This window comes from Pituophis catenifer, unplaced genomic scaffold (genome assembly GCF_029215685.1).
Source record: "Pituophis catenifer annectens isolate HBS135680 unplaced genomic scaffold, rPitCat1.0.hap2 SCAF_2, whole genome shotgun sequence".
Classification (NCBI taxonomy): Eukaryota; Metazoa; Chordata; class Lepidosauria; order Squamata; family Colubridae; genus Pituophis; species Pituophis catenifer.
This window is the reverse complement of record NW_027256882.1, coordinates 265,016,704-265,037,216: the sequence shown is the minus strand read 5'-3', so window position 1 is coordinate 265,037,216 and position 20,513 is coordinate 265,016,704. Positions and strand designations below refer to the sequence as shown.

The 20,513-nt window shown below is 37.0% G+C and overlaps 1 protein-coding gene across 1 annotated transcript in view; it reads left to right on the top strand.

The window, feature by feature from the left end:
* The first annotated feature begins 314 nt into the window (after positions 1-314).
* Positions 315-20,513, top strand: part of MAST4 (microtubule associated serine/threonine kinase family member 4) — a 121,492-nt gene continuing 101,293 nt past the window's right edge. The window contains 2 exon segments of the mRNA XM_070938846.1: positions 315-391; positions 2,927-3,007. Of these exon segments, the coding sequence (XP_070794947.1) occupies positions 345-391; positions 2,927-3,007 (128 nt within the window). The 5' untranslated portion in view covers positions 315-344.

Genomic DNA, 20,513 nt, shown 5'->3' with positions numbered 1-20,513 from the left:
TTTTAAAAAAAATCTAATAGTTTTTGTGGCTCTTTGTCCTCTAACCATTTATGCCAAGCAATGCTTGTTAGAACATTGGAAATGAGTAGCTTGATATTCAAATTGGAAGCTTTCTTGCTGCTAGCTAAATCAGTGCACTGCACTTGGTTGTTAATCTAGACGAAAGCAGCTGACATTTTTTCATGACAGCTAGAAGTGGAAGGACCCAAATTTACAGAGCTTCCTCCCCCAAGAGTTTGTTAGACCATTCCTTTATAATGGCTCATTTGGGCTCTCTGTCATCACCAGGATGCTGCCACTGAATGTTTGTCATGGTTACAGTAGAATGTGTTAACCTAACAGCCATGAAAGCCCAACGGGAAAGGCTGCAAATTCCAGGGCTGACCTTGGAGTAAGTATTGTCTGCCTTTTAATATTTTAATGCTTTCTGCATGGCACGAGCTTATTTTACATGCGTTTATGCTGACAGGCTAAAAGCACTGCAGCTTTAGGTTGCAGGAACATTTTCAAAATGTACTGCAGTTGCTTTAGCTTCAAATGTGTTTCTCTAAAGCAGTGATATTGCAGGATATTTTAAACGATACTGCATATTTAAATTTGCTGTATCTGAATGCATGAATCTGGGCATCATAAATGTATTAAGAGAGACCATCCTTCTGTAGGCCACGGTGATCCTTTTCTGTCTATCATCCTCCACCCCCCCCCCCAAATTGGTTACTATTTGTTTATCCAAATGCTGCGTATTTTTGAAAGGTCTTTTTTTCCTAGTGAATAATATAGAGAGCTCTGTAAGAAATTAGAGCAGAAGAGGAATGCTATTTGTGAAAAATCATTAAATATGATTTCTTTTCTTTCTTTTTTTTACTGAGCAGCAGAATATTCTTGAACTATATTGTATTGTGACATTTTTATTTGGTATTAGAGACTTTAAGTTAAATATATTTGGCTGGGTAAAGGCTTTTCTTACTATCTTCTAGAAATGATAGATTCATTTGTGTGATTCTAGCTTCCATTTATAAAACAATTATATAAATATATTCATGGTGCATTATAGACCATGATGGCCATCTCTGTCAAAAGTATAAGTATATTTCTTCTATTTAAACAGCCAAAAACTTAAATACATTTGATTCTGAGTTTCAAAATTTACTGCATGGGTATATAACTATATGCCTGTGTGCATATGTACATAAATAAAATATTCTCTTAAGATTTCATGTTGGTAGTGATTGATTACTGATTTAAATATCAGTTGTGTTATTGTGCAAAAAGAACAGGTTATCTGTAGTTTAAGCTATTTAACCATAGGCTATTGAATGAATTTTGGGTATCTAGAGACTATTTCATATATTCCTGCTGTTACATGCAGTATCAATTTCTTTGAGTTATAACTAATGAAAAGTAATATTGCTTTAAAGAGGATATTCTGCTGGCTTTTATATTTCAGATAACTGTATTACAAAACATTGATTTTAAATATATTTATTTATAATGGCTGTAATTTTATATCAGTTTATTGAAGAATAAGTCTTCAATACTTCTGTGTATGGATTAATAAGATTCTATTAATTGTAAATAATATTTGGAAACAACTTATTGCAGCATGGTTTATTGGTTATATATTAATTATATGGCTATAATTTTAGACACTCAGTGCTTGGGACAAACTTTAAATTTCTTGGGAGGAAATATTGTTCCCACCTTCATTTTCTGTCCCAATACTTATAAGTAAATCAGTTTATTAATAGACATTTTTAAGCATCTAATCTCAAATTTTAATACAAATGTTTATTTGGTAAACTTTAGGATTTTAAACAAAAAATGGATCTCAATCCCCTTGTACATTTTTCATTATTAATGCTGAAACAATCTTATAAGAATTGATGTCCTTGCAAACTTCCTTTTCCAGTTACTTTAATTCTACTAAATAATATTATTCATTATTTTTATTTTGATGTTAATTAATCTTTTTCTATAGGTAGTTATGTTGGTGTGATTTCTGAACCATTGTTATCATGGCTAAGTACAAAACTAATCTGGAGAAATGCTAAAACATTAAGAAAATTGTCGCTATAAAACATTTTTGTCAAATATAGAAGTTAAATGAAATGATCAAAGTTTATAATTTAACAATCAGAAATGCTTAAGTTCACCTCAGTGATTTGAACCCAAGCAGTAAATGATTATACTTACTAACTTTATAAGACACTTTGAAATGCAGATAAAATATTTTCAATAATGTATTAAAATTAAATGTGCGTGTGTGTGATACTGTAGTTGTTGTTGGAATGTATTTTTCACAAATGGCATTCTCAAAAGCTAAAAAGAGCATTTTTGAAGTTTACTACTTATTTTTAAATTTTTATTTGCGTTGTTTTGATTTTTTCTTTTCCTTATTCAATAGATGTAATTATGAATACTTAATTCACAGTTTACGCAGTGCAGCATGCTACTTAGAGCGATTAAAACTGAGGCATGATATTTCTAACAGCAAACTTTTCTTAAAGTTCTCTTAGATAATGGAAATTCAGAATCAGTGCTTGACTGAAAATTATTATATTTTTAAATACTTTTTTTTGAAAAAGTATTTGAATTTTTTAATAATAAAAATATTTGCATGCTTAATACAGTTTTCTCCTCAGTGCAAAAATGGGATTGTCAGAGAAATATTAAAAATAGACATTGCAATCTTTATTTTAGTATGCTTTTTTTTCATAATAGAGAAAACAGATTCCTATTGTTGATTGTCCTTAAGCACATACTCCTTTAGCATGTTTCATTATTATTATTATTATTATTATTATTATTATTATTATTATTATTATTATTATTCAGAGGAGTCACTAGAACTAATCCTCTGAATTCAGTCAAACTAGAGCTTTTAATGGTTTTCTATCACTAGAGATGACATTATTTTAACTTTCAGTCTCACCCCAAGAAGTCTGAGCCCAACCCCAACCAGCCCCTGCAGTCCATGCAGTCCTCTGTTTGCTTTTCATTTTTGGAGGTAAGCAACTATACTTCCATTGTTGTAGTTTTCTTCTTTCCACATTGTAGGAAAGGAGAAACTGAATAATTGAACTATTTATATATGCATATATGTGCTAAAGTAAACTATTCTACACGAATGCCAAAAGTACAAGGGCAGAATTGGAAATGTTAGCAATGTGCTTGGATTAGGAAAATGAAATAAATACAGATTGATTTCTTGAAAACTAGTAATAGTCCAGTTTACCTATCACAGTAAAGAAAATTGAGCATGTTTAATACTCATTTCAGTAATCTCTATGCCAATGGTTTATTCTGGAGCCAGTATATTTAGAATACCATGAAGCATTTCTTGGTCCAAAGAATATGTTTCCAGAAAATGCATTGTATTAAATTTTATCATTCAGGCAATAGCTCTCAGTACAAATAGCTCTCAGTGCAAACATTTAATAATTCAAATTTTGTTCAGAATATTTAAATAGTCTGAAAATTATGTGCATTGTATTTATGATAGCCTGAGATATTGATATAAGATACAATACTAGTAATAGCAACATACAATACCAGAATTACTTTTCTGAAATCACTTTTGAAGTTGTGCATGTATAATATATGCTGTCATTAGCTATTTTATATCAAAGAATCACCTCACATATTATAAAAAGTTTGGAGAAAAGAGTATTTTGATGCAGTTTGCAAAACATATTGTGTTTAGGCAAATGTCCTTTTCTGCTTAGATGGAATTCTAAATTACTGAAATGGATTTCTATCAGTTTGCCTAACCAATATTCCGAGAGATTACAGTATTATAGATCCAGCAGCCTCTAGAAATGAAGAAAAGAGTTGGTGCACCATTGTGAAACTAATTAGGAATGACTGTATGAATGAGTTCATGGAAAGCACACAAGATGTTATATAAATAATAGAGACGTTTATATTTTTAAAAAAGAAAACATTTGCTAATGAAAAATCAAGTCGGCCACTCAAATGACTCATCTAATTAGCTGTGTGAAAGATATGATGCACTCATTTTGGAAATAATATGTAATACTTTTGTTCAATCTGAAGATTGATTCTGGGGGATAAACAATGGATCCAGATTAGCCCATCATGTACGGAATTAAAACTTTCCATGAAACACTAAACCCAAATGTGTTTGTTTTGGTAGTGCTCAGAGGGGTGGCAAATTCCTTTCAAAGCTGTAGAATGGAGAAGGAAGATTCAGAGTTACACATACATTTTTTACAAAATAGATCAGACAGTCTCTATATGTCCCAAACCGTAATCCTCTATATCAGGGGTGTCATACTCAAGGCCTGGGGGCCAGATCTGGCCCACAGGTTGCTTAGACCTGGCCTACAGGGCCATCCTGGAAACAGCAAAGGACCGGCATGGGGCTTCTGCCAGCGAAAATGGAGCTCGGGATGGCTGCTTGTGGCACTCCAGAGCTCCATTTTCACTGGCAGAGGGTTGCAGGAGGCCTTTGCAGCCGAAAATGGAGCTTGGGAGCCCATTTTTGCTGGCAGAGCACATGCGCCATCAGAGATGCCCCCAACATGAGTAACGTCAAGCTGGCCATGCCCACCTTGGCCATGCCCACCCTGTCCCCCAAGGTCAAACCCAACCCTGATATGGCCCTCAATGAAATCAAATTTGATACCCCTGCTCAATGAAATCGAGTTTGACACGATACCACTAGATTGTTGCAAAGAGTTGGAACTGTTGGTTAAGGTCCGTTGTGGAAAAGGGAATTACAATTGTCATACAGAATTTCATACGTGCTGTATAAATCTGCTATTTACTTACAATTTAGCATTCAGAGGCTTTGATTATAGCTTTAAAAAAGGGTTTTGTTTAAATTATTTACTGATACAAAAACTGCTCACCAATTCCAGGAGATCTAAGTGGCCATTATTCCAACAAGTATGTAGAGTAGTGACTTCAATGAAATAAGTTTTACAATTTATATCTCTGAATCTGAAGAAAACAGTCAGCAGTATAATAGAAGAAATGCAAGGAAAATGAGAATTTACTGTGTAAGAAAATAAACTAAGGATATTGTATATTTTTTTTTCCAGCTCTGTTTTTTGCAAGCAATCGTTAGCAATATTAGTTTGGAGCAAAATGTTTAGCCATATATAAGATTATTTCATATAGCAGATACTGTATTATCATGGTCCACTTAATTTTTGTATTTCCACTTTTTTGCCTTATGATGGGTAGCTATCTCTATTCCATCAGTTTTAATTTAAAAGGACAGCTGCCTCTTTGATTAAATGCCCACCATGAAAAGGTGTTTTTGCTCTGAAAAGAGAAATTCTCCTCCCCTCAAAAAGACAAGCAAACACTTAAAAAAAAAAATCTATTAAATACAATCTAGTGCAGCGGTTCTCAACCTGGGGGGTCGCGACCCCTTTGGGGGTCGAACGTAAGGTGACCAGATTTTAACATTGGTAAAGAGGGACATTGTGGGCGTGGCTTATTTTGTGGGCGAGGCTAGCTGGTCATGTGACTGGGTGGGCGTGGCTAGCTGGTCATGTGACCGGGTGGCCATGGCTATGCGTATAGGGTAAGGTGAACAGATTTTAACATTGGTAAGAAGGACACCATTGTGGGCGTGGCTTATTGTGTGGGCGTGGCTTGGAGGCCATGTGACTGGGTGGGCATGGCTAGCTGGTCATGTGACCGGGTGGCCATGGCTATGTGTATAGGGACTACTCAGAGGGCTGAAAAGTCATTTCTGACAGGTCCTCACACTTTTGACTGGTCCTCACACTTATGACCATCCTCACATTTATGCCCGTGCAGCATTCTTAACAACCATGTCACTCATTTCACAACTGTTTCTCTTCACCATGATGACAAGATAGGGCAAAAATGTAAAATGTGAGGACAGTCGTAAGTGCGAGGACTGGTCAAAAGTGCGAGGACCAGTCAAAAATAACTTTTTCAGCCCTCTGAGTAGTCCATATGCACAAAAGGACTAACCAGAGGGCTGAAAAAAGTCATTTCTGACAGGTCCTCGCACTTTTGACTGGTCCTCACACTTATGACCATCCTCACATTTATGCCCATGCAGCATTCTTAACAACCATGTCACTCATTTCACAACTGCTTCTCTTCACCATGATGACAAGATAGGGCAAAAATGTAAAATGTGAGGACAGTCGTAAGTTCGAGGACTGGTCAAAAGTGTGAGGACCAGTCAAAAATAACTTTTTCAGCCCTCTGAGTAGTCCATATGCATTAAAGGATACAGCAATAGAGAGGGATGAAGGAAGGGAAATTAGAGTAGGAGTGAGGGTAAGAGGGAGGAAGAGAGGAGGAGAAGGAGAAAGAAAGAGGAAGTAGGGAGGAGAAAAAGAGGGTGGGGGGAAGAGAAAGTAAGAAGGAAAGAAAAGAGAGAGGTGGTAGGTTTGAGGAGAAAGACTGCTGTACAATAAAAAAGATGAAAGGGAAGAAAGCCAACCCCAAGCAAATATAAAGATATTAAGATAAAGAATGAATTGTTAAACTTTAAAGAATAAAAGAGAACAAATATGAATAAATAGCAATAATTAGAAACACACATACAAACATACAATGTATTTTCTTTGAACAGAATATTTGGCTGGTTCACAAATTTAAACAGTGTTTAGTCATTTCAATTAAATTTACAATTTCTATATTTCCTTTTTGCCATATTTATTCCTCATCTATTTTTTAAAAAAACCAATATTACCCTTCATCCTCATCTCTAATCTTAATCAAATTCAATTTTTCCCTTCTATTCTATATTATACCCCTTCCCATTGTCATCTATTTTTATATCCATTCTCACATTGGTTAATTATGTAATTATGTAATACAGTTGTTTAATACAAATTCAACATTTTAATATAAATCAATTAGTTATATAACTATCTTTTTTGTATATTAATCAATATGAACATGAATATTCCAATTATTTCCATGCAATCCAATTTCTTACAAATCAATTAATTATATTTACCAATAATAATAAACCAAATAATTTCCCCCATATATTCCTCCAAACCACAACTTAATTGCTGGGTCGCCCGCCCCTCGCCCTGCCCCGCCTCCCATCCGCGCGGCATTAGCCTACCCTAGCCCAGGGCTGGGCAATTGTGGCTCTTTTACAACCTGTGGACTTCAACTCCCGTCGAGCCCATTCTGGGGAATTGTGGAGAATTCTGGGAGTTGAAGTCCACAAGTCTTAAAGCTGCCAAGGTGGGAGACATCAAGCATGAGGCTGGCCAAGTATCCTCCTTGAGAGACAACAGTTGAACATCAGGAGAGCTGTAAGAGGGCAGGGCTACATTTGGAAATTTTCGCATTTTTGCAGGTGGTGCATTACGATCTGGTGTCTGCAATGGAGAGCAAAATCCGGCTTCTTCTCTCCGCTGTAAGGGCGGCATCAGGATTCCACCTTGGTATATTTGCAGCGCAAGGCAGCCCTCCTCTCCTGTCGCTTGGGACTCGGAGCGGTAAACAGCGTCTGGTTCGGGGAGCAGCCGGATTTTGCTCTCCATTGCTCTCTCGGCCCCCTGCAAGCTCTCGTCTCTCGAGGAGCGCTCCCTGAAATGGCGCGGGAAACTTTGGTTGGGCTTCTCGAGAGATGAGAGCTTGCAGGGGGCCGAGAGAGCAATGGAGAGCAAAATCCGGCTGCTCCCCGAACCAGACGCTGTTTACCGCTCCGAGTCCCAAGCGACAGGAGAGGAGGGCTGCCTTGCGCTGCAAATATACCAAGGTTTTTTTTTTAACACTGATCAGCTGTAGGTCGGCCCTTTGAAGCCCCGCGGCAAGAGTTCAAACAGTTTTTTTTTCCCTCTAGCCATCAGCGGGGACTCGGGAGGCAGAATGAAAAATCGGGACTTTTTTAAAACGCCGCGGGATGCGGGACAAATTGCTAAAAAGCGGGACTGTCCCGCCAAAAGCGGGACGTCTGGTCACCTTAGTCGAACGGCCATTTCACAGGGGTCGCCAAAGCCCTCTCTCGCCCCCCCACGCCTTCACTCACCCTCACCCTCTGCCTCTGTTGGATCGCCCGGTCGCCGTTTGCTTACCCCGCCCACTCCCAATCTATTGCTGCCTCTGGAGTCCCAGCTGATGGCTAGAGGGAAAAAAACTTTAAATTCTTGCCGCGGGGCTTCAAAGAGCTAGCTGCAAAGAGGTAAATTCTTGGAGCAGATTTTTTTCCCTCTAGCTATGCTGAAAAAGCGAAATTGAAAGTAAGCAGGCTGCAACGTGACAAAATGAGGCAGAGAGATTTCTTTTTCTTTTTCCTCACCAAAAAAGGTAGGTGCAAAACTGCAAACAATGGGAAATTTAGGGCAAAAGAGGAGAGTTCCAAGATTTTAAAACACAAAAGAAAAAAAGCTCTATTTAACTAGGGAATTGTAATAATTGAGATACTATTAATTGGTTAAGTTGTGGTTTGGAGGAATATATGGGGGAAATTATTTGGTTTATTATTATTGGTAAATATAATTAATTGATTTGTAAGAAATTGGATTGCATGGAAATAATTGGAATATTCATGTTCATATTGATTAATATACAAAAAAGATAGTTATATAACTAATTGATTTATATTAAAATGTTGAATTTGTATTAAACAACTGTATTACATAATTAACCAATGTGAGGATGGATATAAAAATAGATGACAATGCAAAGGGGTATAATATAGAATAGAAGGGAAAAATTGAATTTGATTAAGATTAGAGATCAGGATGAAGGGTAATATTGTTTTTTTTTTTTAAAAAAAATAGATGAGGAATAAATATGGTAAAAAGGAAATATAGAAATTGTAAATTTAATTGAAATGACTAAATACTGTGTTGGAAGAAATATCCTTCTGGGTTCTGCTCCAAGTGGGGAAAAAGACACTGGAAACATGGAGACTGCTTGGAAAGATGGTTTAATGGTGGACAGGATCACATGGCTTGATAGGGCCCATTGTGTTAGTTTCTGTTGCTATTGTGTTGCAAATGTCCTTTGACAAAGGATTGACTTTCTGCCTCTGGCCCATTAACAAAGGGTGGGGGGCAGGAAGGTGGGAGCTGCTTTGTCTGTAAAATATGCTTCTCCATTTCTCATCCAGGTAGGGAAATATAATATTCTGCCTTTTTAATATTTCCCAAAATATTTCATTTTTCTAGGAAAGGGATGGGTGCTAACCTCCTACAACTGTTTAAATTTGTGAACCGGCCAAATACTCTGTTCAAAGAAAATACGTTGTATGTTTGTATGTGTGTTTCTAATTATTGCTATTTATTGCTATTTGTTCTCTTTTATTGTTTAAAGTTTAACAATTCATTCTTTATCTTAATATCTTAATATTTGTTTGGGGTTGGCTTTCTTCCCTTTCATCTTTTTTATTGTACAGCAATCTTTCTCCTCAAACCTACCACCTCTGTCTTTTCTTTCTTTCTTACTTTCTCTTCCCCCCTCTTCTTCTTCTCCCTACTTCCTCTTTCTTTCTCTTTCTCCTCCTCTCTTCCTCCCTCTCTTACCTTCACTCCTACTCTAATTTCCCTTCCCTTCCTTCATCCCTCTCTATTGCTGTATCCTTTTATGCATATGGACTACTCAGAGGGCTGAAAAAGTTATTTTTGACTGGTCCTTGCACTTTTGACCAGTCCTCGAACTTACGACTGTCCTCACAATTTACGTATTTGCGCTATCTTGTCACCATGGTGAAGAGAAGCAGTTGTGAAATGAGTGACACGGTTGTTAAGAATGGTACAATGGGCATAAATTATGACCAGTCATAACTGCGAAGACCGGTCAAAAGTGCGAGGACCTGTCAGAAATCACTTTTTTCAGCCCTCTGGGTAGTCCTTTTGTACACAGGGACTACTCAGAGGGCTGAAAAAGTTATTTTTGACTAGTCCTCACACTTTTGACCAGTCCTCGAATTTACGACTGTCCTCACATTTTATGTTTTTTGCCCTATCTTATACCATGTTGAAGAGAAGCAGTTGTGAAATGAGTGACATGGTTGTTAAGAATGCTGCACAGGCATAAATGTGAGGATGGTCATAAGTGTGAGGACCAGTCAAAAGTGCGAGGACCTGTCAGAAATGACTTTTTTCAGCCCTCTGAGTAGTCCCTATACATATAGCAATGGCCACCCGGTCACATGACCAGCTAGCCACGCCCACCCAGTTACATGACCTCCAAGCCACACCCACAAAATAAGCCACGCCCACAGAACCGGTAGTAAAAAAATGTAGAACCTACCCTTGGTTGGGGGTCACCACAACATGAGGAACTGTATTAAAGGGTCGCGGCATTAGGAAGTTTGAGAACCACTGATCTAGTGTGTCCAGAATGTGAGAAAAGTGCAAATGCTAGACCTCTTTTTTCCTTCTGGCATCACGATGTATAGCACTATGAAACCTGAGCAGTGTGTCCAAAGTATGCTCTCAAAGGCTAGAGTGCTTTTAGATGATTTCTAGCCCTTTAAATTATACTAGAAATAAGCTGGCAATCTGTGTTGTTGAGTATGTTTTCATAAGTTAACAGTCCACCAGGCAGTTGCATCCTGCATCAGCTGTAGATTCTGCACAGCATTCAAAAGCGCTTCTGCGTAAAAACACATTGTATGTATTTATTTATTTATTTATTTATTTATTTATTTATTTATTTATTTATTTATTTATTTATTTATTTATTAGTTCGATTTATATGCCGCCCTTCTCCGAAGACTTAAAGCTTACAATGCGTTAAGCAATAGCCTTCATACTTTTGTATATACCTGCTTAGTAGGGCTTTCCGCCCCCCCCCCCCCCAAGCAGGGTTCTTTTTATACAAAGTCAGCTTATTGCACAATAAGCTATTGCACCCACAAACCGGGTCCTCATTTTACCTACCTCGGAAGGATGGAAGGCTGAGTCAACCTTGAGCCTGGTGAGATTTGAACTTGCAGTAACTGCAAGCAGCTGGCAGCCAAGTACTCCTTTAACAGCAGTTTTTAGTCTGCTGCGCCACCAAGGCTCTTGTATGAATAAGCAGAACATTCACCTTCTTCTCTTCACATATGATTGAAATTGTTGACATAACAAAAGGTACTTTTGGCAATATTGATACTCCTTAGGCAGTATTAGCAGACCCTCCTGACCTTCACTTCTAAAAGCAGTATTTATTTACTGCTGCTGGATACAGGACTTAGAAATGATACAACACTAGGATTAGAAAGCTTACCAATTTTATTGGCTTTTTGTATATTAAAAGTGATTTTAAAACCCCACTTGAAAGTGAGTCATATTTCTGAATGCAAATTTGCAAACGCAGGATAAGCTGTTGGTTTTTTTTGAAACTACATTACATACCCAGATCAGTGAATATGAAAGAAGTCTGTGGAACCTGCTACATTATGCTGAACAAAGAAACCGCCAAACACGTATGGCTCTCCCCACAAGCATCAGGGTCAAATGACGAAATAAGGAGATATGTTGATAATCGTATTGTCCTGGGGTATTGTCCTGGGTGCCAGGAGTTGTTATAGTGGTTGTTTTTTTGTCTTGTTAGCTCTCCAGGGTTGTAGTTTATAATATGGATGGCTATAAAGTACTATTAAATATAGTGCCCTGACATGTACTTTCTAAAATATTTCAATTTTGCAACTCCTGATAGATATCACAAAATTTTTTGGAACACTTGTAGGCCACCTGTTCTCTAGGTCTATTTTGGTTTTCTTATTAGCAGACTGAAATGTACCCAAAACTTCCATACTGTGGCCTAAATGTGTTTTGCTTTTCTCTGGGTATTTTTTTTGTTTTGTTTTCTATTGTTTTGGTGTCTTCAGGTCAGGGTTGACTCATGTCAACTGCCCAGACTAGTTCCTGCAGTTTTGTGGCAAGATTTCCACTGCCTCTTTTCTAGGACTGAGAGACAGTGACTTGCTGGCTTTATGCCTAAGATAGGACTAGAATTCAAAGCCTCCCTATTTGTAGGCAGATGCCTTAACTACTACACCAAACTGGCTCTCCCTCTAATGTTTGTTTGTTTGTTTGTTTGTGTGTGTGTGTATTTATTTATTTATTTATTTATTTATTTATTTATTTATTTATTTATTTATTTATTTATTTATTTATTTATTAGTTCAATTTATATGCTGCCCTCCTCCGAAGACTCAGGACGGCTTACAATGCACTTATAGCAATAGCCTTCATTCTTTTTGTATATACCTGCTTATTAGGGCTTATGTCTCCACCCATAAGCGGTGTTTCTACAAAATCATCTTATTGCCCCCACAATCCGGGTCCTCAATTTACCTACCTCGGAAGGATGGAAGGCTGAGTCAACCTTGAGCCCGGTGAGATTTGAACTCGCACTAATTGCAGGCAGCTGGCAGCTAAGTGCTACATAACACCACTTAGTCCGCTGCACCACCAAGGCTCTTTAGAATTTTATGAATCATATATGATAAAATATTTGTTCATTAAATATTATACAATTTCTCGGATGTATTCATTTATTAATCAGTTTTAGTGCAACCTGTTTACTGAATTTTACTAGCTTATTTATACAAACATGTAACAAATATAATTGCTATAATAGAATCAATAACAGCTAATTAATCCTCCATTACTGCTGGCTATTCAGAACCTTCCAGTTTAAAGATCTTTTGAAAAAGATATCCTAAATTACAGGAAGATGAACTTGTGTGCAGGTAGCAATATATTATACAATGAGAAGACTACTACTTTGAAAGCTACTCTATGAATCTCTTTCTTCTGGATCTCTTGGAGATAGACCCTACAATGCCACTTCATATCTAGTCCATGTTAGGTGGACAGATTCTGATTGGAACTGATAAACCTAAAGGCTGTAAGAATGCAACCTGTGTAGGATTAGCAACTGAAGTAAGGATGGTTGACCTTTACAGCAGAGTTTCCCAACATTTCTAGCATTGCGGACCGGGGCGGGGGGAAGAGGGGATGGCTCTTCGTGAGCAGCCAGCAAGTGTGCACACACAGAGCTCCATTTGCATGAGTGGTTTGCATGTGCGTCTGACGTTCAAGGAAATAGAATGCGTGCGCACATGGTCACCCGCTTTGAAGATGTGCGTGCACACTCACCTTCTGTTTCCACAGCCCAGTTGCAATCTCCTTACGGCTATAGAAATTGAGTAAATTAAAAAAAAAACATTTTTCATGTTCTTAAGTAAGTTTTATGGCTGCTGTTGAGTATCTTACATAGAATAGAATAGAATAGAATAGAATAGAATAGAATAGAATAGAATAGAATAGAACAGAACAGAACAGAACAGAACAGAACAGAACAGAATTCTTTATTGGCCAAGTGTGATTGGACACACAAGGAATTTGTCTTTTGTGCATATGCTCTCTGTGTACATAAAAAGAAAAGATACATTCGTTAAGAATCATAAGGTACAACACTTAATGATAGTCATGGGTACAAATAAGCAATCAAATCATACTAGGAAACAAACAATATAAATCATAAGGATACAAGCAACAAAGTTAGAGTCATTCAGTCATAAGTGGGAGGAGATGGATGATAGGAACGATGAGAAGATTAATAGTAGTGCAGACTTAGTGAGGGAATTATTTGTTTAGCAGCGTGATGGCATTCGAGAAAAAAACTGTTCTTGTGTCTAGTTGTTCTGGTGTGCAGTGCGCTCGAGCATTGTTTTGAGGGTAGGAGTTGAAACAATTTATGTCCAGGATGCGAGGGGTCTATATTTTCACAGCCCTCTTTTTGACTCGTGCAGTATACAGAGCCTCAATGGAAGGCAGGTTGGTAGCAATTGTTTTTTCTGCAGTTGTAATTATCCTCTAAAGTCTGTGCCTGTCTTGTTGGGTTGCAGAACCAGCCAATAATGTTAGCTATGTTTTTAAAACATTCTGCCATAGATTTTTTCATATTAACTCGTTTTGTTTTTCCCCCAATGTTAAATTTTCACAAGTAATAACTTGGGAATTCACAATTTATCTAACTTTTGTATTTATTTTTTTAATATTATGTTCTTTTTTAATGCACATACACATGCAGATGCCGCTCACTTATTTTTGAGCCAAAACAAGTTAGTTTGCTTTCCACTCTAGATGGCAGCCTGAATACACTATTGTTCTGTTGTGTGGAACATTACAAAGAGGGTATGTAGGTTGAAATACCTGCTCATCTTTAGGTATCTGGCTGCAGTTCTGTTTTCATTGGATGTTGTGGCTCCATTGCCTGAGCCTGGGCTATCGACAGATGCAGACTCTGAGACTGAGGGGGAGGAGTTGGCAAGGCCTCCCTCTCCAGGACCCTCCTCTCTGGCAATGCCTCCGGAGGACACCGAAGGCCAAACGATAGGCTCAGAGTCAAGCATGTCCCCACAGCCACAGGTGGACAGCGACGAGGAAAATAAGTGCTGGCTGGACCCTCGCCAGAGGCGCAGGGAGAAGCGTGTGCAGCAGAGGGGAAGGCGTGCCAGAGATTAGCTGAGTCACTGGACCACACCCCATAGGCTATAAAAGGGAGTGTGGTGGCCATTCAGACTCTGTGACGGACAAAGCTAATCTCTGGCGAGGCACTTTGCACCTTCGGACACAACACCTATTTGTTGTGGATTTAATTACAAACTGGACTATTCAAACTGTGTGTATTTTTGTCTGTGTTATCGGAGTAAAAGTTATTGGCAGGCAGCCATGGAGTTGCTGCCAAGTTCCTTATCACTGACGTTGAGTGTTTGAAGAGTTTATTTAACCCTCGGCTGGCTGGTTGGGTGTGTGCGTGCGTGGTACGGGGACAGAACATTGGATACGTCCATGTACAATGTCTCTTTTGACTATAGCAAATACAGGGGGTTTTCTTTTCACTATAGCAAATGTAGATTATTATGCGTCTAAATTCTGTAAAGCACTGGACACAGAGGGGTGTGGTGAATATATGTATACACACTCACATGAAATTAAATAGCACAATACCTCTATTGCTCAGACTTGTGATCGCAAATTGTTCCTAGATCCTAAATCTGGTTTATTCAAATCAAAATAAATGCTGTTTATAGTATATCGTCTTAGAGGAATGCTTGTTAAAGGTCATATAAAGACAAAGTACAGAATTACTACTATAAACAGATCTTGATTCTTAAAATAAGGTATTGTGCTTAATTTCAATTGTAGAATTTAACTACTTTGAGCAAATAATCAGGATGATTGCATTGTTTTATGTTGATTTCTAAATTAAGATTTTTTTTTTAGTAAAAGAAGTAGGATTGAAAGAAAATTAGCATGGTTTTAAAACTGAAGCAAACATCAATATCCTTAACTGGATTGTTCATGCTACTCTCACAGCCAAAAATGCAAAGGATCTACAAGCTCTAGTAATAAATGTCAAGAAGCACATTGAAAAAAATAGGGCTAAAATTAAATAAAAAGAAGATCAAACTAATAACTAGTATAAGAACCAGCATTGGAATTGACATAGAAGATATTAAGGTGATGGATAGCTTCTGCCTTTTAGGTTCAACTATCAATAATAGAAAAACAAGCATTTAATAAATGTTTTGGTCTAGTAACGAAGGAATCAGACTAAAACCAGGAGACTGTGAGTTCTAGCTCTGGTTTAGGCATGAAAGCCAGCTGGGTGACCATGGTCCAGTCACTGTCTCTCAGGCCAACCTCCTTTATAGAGGAGTAGTTGTGGGGAAAAGAGGACGACAGAGGAGGACTAGATATCTTCGCTGCCTATTTATAGATATTTATAAAAATAATACAGGTAGAATATAAATAAATAAATGTCACAGGTTAACATTTGGTAGAGCAGCCATGAAAGCTTTGGAAAAGATAAGTCAGATGCTTTGATGTGTCTGTATCTCCAAAGATCAGAATAATTCAAACTGTAGTATTCCCTATGATACTATATAAAAGTGAAAGTTGGACTATGAAGAAGTAGGATAGGAAGAGTGTTGATGTTTTGAACCTTGGTATTTGATAAAATGCCTGAGATAGTCAAACAAACACATGGATCATTGAACAAATCAACCCAGAATTCTCACTCCAATCAAAAATGAGCAGTTTAAATTAACTTTGGACACATTATGCAAAGATTTAGTTGTCTGAAAAAGGCTCTAGTTGGGGGGAGGAAAATATAAAAAGAGGATGACTAGCAGCAAGATGGATGGATTCAGTTACTGTGATGATGCAACATAGAAGACCTGAAAAACCATTTTAGGAAGAGATTGTCCTATAGAATATCTATCTATGTGGCCACTCAGAGATAACAGTGAGTTGATGGCACATAATCAATAGCTGAACATATTTTATCATTTAAATTATTTTACTACCATGTTTCCCCAAAAATAAGAACCTGTCTTATATTTTTTTTGAACCCTGAACTAAGCGCTTGGCCTTATTGCCATGCGCTCAAAAGCCCGGTTGGGCTTATTATCAGGGGATATATTATTTTGGGGGAAACAGGGTAGTCGCAATTTTTAGTTATTGGTATGTAACCCACCAAACTGTATTGACAACATGTAAGGATTTTGCTTTATTCAAAGTTCTGAAAATACTGGGAATGCTGTTTTATTATAAACGGTCATGTTCTTTCTTAAAAATTGCATAGAATCATTTTGGTTGGTCTTAGCAAATCTAAACACATCAACACCAACACCTGGTTCTGTTGGAGTAGCCAGAAGCCTTGGGCTTCTCCTAATAATTGATGTGTTTTACTTTCGGGGATCTATTGTGAGAATGGGCTTGTGTATCATTTTCACTTATTAAACATCTGTTGAATTTGGCAGTTCCTGTCCACTGACAATGTACAAATACTAGTTTTGGCTCTAATGATCTTCTACCTTGACTATTGTACTGCAGCTGTTTATGAATGGGTCTTTCCTTGTCTATTCAATTATCCCAATCTTTACTATACCTTACCTTGTTTTTCCTATATTTTCTTACTACAAATACATTTAGAATCTTGACGCTAGAATTTAAAGGCCTGCAGTTAACATATAACATATAATACTGTTAAAAAAAGCTTTTCCCTGTTACCTGCTCAGCTCCTCTCCTGGAATGAGCCTATTTCTACAATAGGATAAGTGCTTCTTTCCATGTCCTTTTTGAGTATTATTCTATCTTATTTGTATGGATTTCAGGATCTGGGTGCTCAGTTACAGTATGGGATTCTTTTTCTACTTCCTGGCAGCATTTGTCTTTTGGTACATCTAGGAACGATTTGAAAACCTTTTTATTTAATAAAGCTGACAGATTGGTAAAAGTGTTCGTGAGCAGATGCTAGGAATGTCAGAAGGACTGATTCAGTAAAGGTTTAGCTTTGTGTAACTGTACAGCATTTTCTTTTCATCGCAATTGTAAATATAGTTATTGCATATAGATTTTGTGAGAGCATGTGTGTGCGTATCTTTACTTATTTATTCTTATTTATTAATTTTACCATACTGGGATCCCACCTCCCCAGTTCGTGCAGGTCCATTATACAAATCTTTGTTTATTTTGGTGTCTGCTGTGAAGCATTTTACATGATTAGATTAAAACATGTAAAGTATAATAGTATTAGTTTGCAAAGCATATTTCTAGTTTCTAGGAGTTCATGTAGGGTGCTCACACATTTGCGAACCAGTAGGGAAGAGAAGGGAATTTCACCCCTGTGGAGAAGTATTAATGGACTGAAGTATTAAGTGATCATTGTGGATGGGCAGCAGTTATAAATTTGAGGACAGTCATAAATAACTTTTTTGAAGTAGGTTGTAACTTTGAATGGTCATTAAACAACCAATCCTTAAGTAAAGACTACCTGTCTTGGTAGAAAAACAAATAATTTGGCAATGGGAAACAGAAAAGTGAATGTAATATATTAGCTGTATTGAAAAGAAACACATCAGAAATTTTTAAGGTAATATTTTATATACTTAACTTGCACATGCTGCTATGTAGCTACAAGTACCTCGTTATGATCTAATAATAGCAGATCAAAATAAATAATAGAGGTTCAAGAGCAAAACACTCCTGCTGTTGTCTTATCAGTATAAGCATACATGTTGGTGTTTGAAGAAGCAGGAGTGTTTGAATGAATGAATTATCTTTATTAGTGTATAGGTCACAGGCTCCAGACAACACAAACATAAAAACGCAATATAATGTATGCCATAAAAAGGCCTCTGATCATGCCCAGTCTATTTGCTATCAAAAAATCTTGATTTCTTCAGGCTACTGTTGCTAACTTAGCAATGGCAAGAGTTATTTGAAGAACTTTATTTGCCAAAGTTTATAGAATTTGTTTTGTCCATCCAGGAAATGGACTAAAAATGGTGTAGTAAGCCCTCGATTTACAAGCACAACTGAGTCCAAAATTTCTGTTGCTAAGCAAGTTGTTAAGTGAGTTCTGTCCCATTTTATGACCTTTCTTGCTGCAGGTGTTAAGTGAATCATTGTAATTGTTAACTTAGTAAGATGCTTATTAAGTGAATCTGGCTTTCCTATTGGCTTTGCTTGTCAGGGACACTGCAACCATCATAAATATGAGCCAGTTGCCAAGGGTCTGAATCAGGGGTGGGTTCTACATTTTTTTTACTACCGGTTCTGTGGGCGTGGCTTATTTTGTGGGCGTGGCTGGGTGGGGGTAATGTGACTGGGTGGGCGTGGCCAACTTTTTTTTTTTAACTTTTAAAAGCATTTTTTCTACAACCTTAAGAGGTTGCAGAAAAAAATGCTTTTAGAAGCCTCTGATGATCAGGCAACTCAGCTGGGATCGCCAGAGGCTTTTAAAGGCATTTTTTTCCCCTACAACTTCTTCGGCCGAAGAGGTTGCAGAAAAAAATGCTTTTAAAAGCCTCTGACGATAACAGCTAAGCCGCGCGATCATTAGAGGCTTTTTAAAAAACTTTTAAAAGAATTTTTTCGGCCGAAGAGGTTGTAGAAAAAATGCTTTTAAAAGTTAAAAAAAATGCCTCTGATGAGGTGGGCAGGGTAAGCGAGCAGCGACCGGGCCGGGGACCAGTTTGGGGGCGTGGCCAGCCAATGTTATTACCGGTTCTCCAAACTACTACAAATTTTTACTACCGGTTCGTATGAACCGGGAGCAACCCACCACTGGTCTGAATTTTGATCACGTGAGCATGGGGCTGCTGCAATGTTCATAAATGTGAAAAACAGGGAACTTGCTATATGTAACGCACCTTGAGGCTTATAGTAATTTTTAAAAAGTCCTTTGAAAAGGGCATACTATTGCTTTCTCAGGTTTAATTTGTAGTGAGTGTTACAGAAATGGACCAGAAAAGGTGGGATAGAATAGATATATGATGATGATTATATATATGGTGGCAAATATGTATGTATAAAGGAATGATTTTATACTTATGGACAATGTAATCATATTATACCATGGTGGCAGGATTGTATATTTTATTTGTGTATTAGTGCATAGAATATATTAATAAAAATTAAAAAAAAAAAAAAAAGAAATGGACCAGTGGTTTCATTGTCCTTCTGAAGTTTACTAATGTCTGTGGATAGGGATACTAATAGGATAGGACAGGACAGAATATTCTTTATAGGCCAAATGTGATGGGATACACAATGAATTTGTCTCCAAGATTTTTATACCATCATCTGTCAAAATCAGTATCAATAAATATTCTATAGGTCTGTTTTTGAAGTTGGGAACTTTGCTTTTACAAAGCACTTATCAGTGCATTGATATAACTGTGTTAAATGGCTGATGGACACTATGCAATGTGGACTTATAATTATTGTCTTGTTTTGCTTGATATTTATGGTGTTATAAAGATTAACGTTCTTTTGAATTCTTTTCTAAAAACTTGGAACCTGCCATTGTATGAAGAATTATATATTTAAAATATTTAAAAACTACGCTAAATAACTTCCTATATGCAACATAATTTATTTTTGTCCCTCCCTCCCTCTCTCCCTCCCTCCCTTCCTATCCTAAAGAAACAAAGTATACATTTAAAAATATTTTGATCGATGTACAAATACTCTAATGTACATTTTTCTGTGGAGCAATATAAATATTAACCTAATGTCTCCTCTGTTTTTTTCATTAAAAACTATTATCTGATAAGTAATTCAAGGCATCAGAGCACATCCTAACAAAAATTTACAATGTGTAACAATATTGGATGCTTGTCTAATTTTAATTTAGCATTATATAATTAAAAATTAGTTTTGTGATGGGTAAATTATAGATAGTAATTAAATATTGTTTGGCTCTCCCAGAACATGTTACTTTTGTTGGCAGTGTTACAGTTTTTCAAAAAGCTGGCAGCTAATAGTGGCAGTTTGGTGGCATTTAGGATACGTGATTCTTCTGGTACCAGCTTTTTTTCTCATTAGTTATTGCTTCTTCTTTCACCATTGTTTGGATTTTAAATCTAAATCAAATGTTGTGCTGTGTAACACAATCTTTATCTACTATTGTAGAAATAGTAGTAACAGTATATATTCATTTGCACATTAGAAATAGATCCTTTCACAAAATATTCGTTTGGTGAATTCTACCTAATGTATTTTACTTCCAGTTAT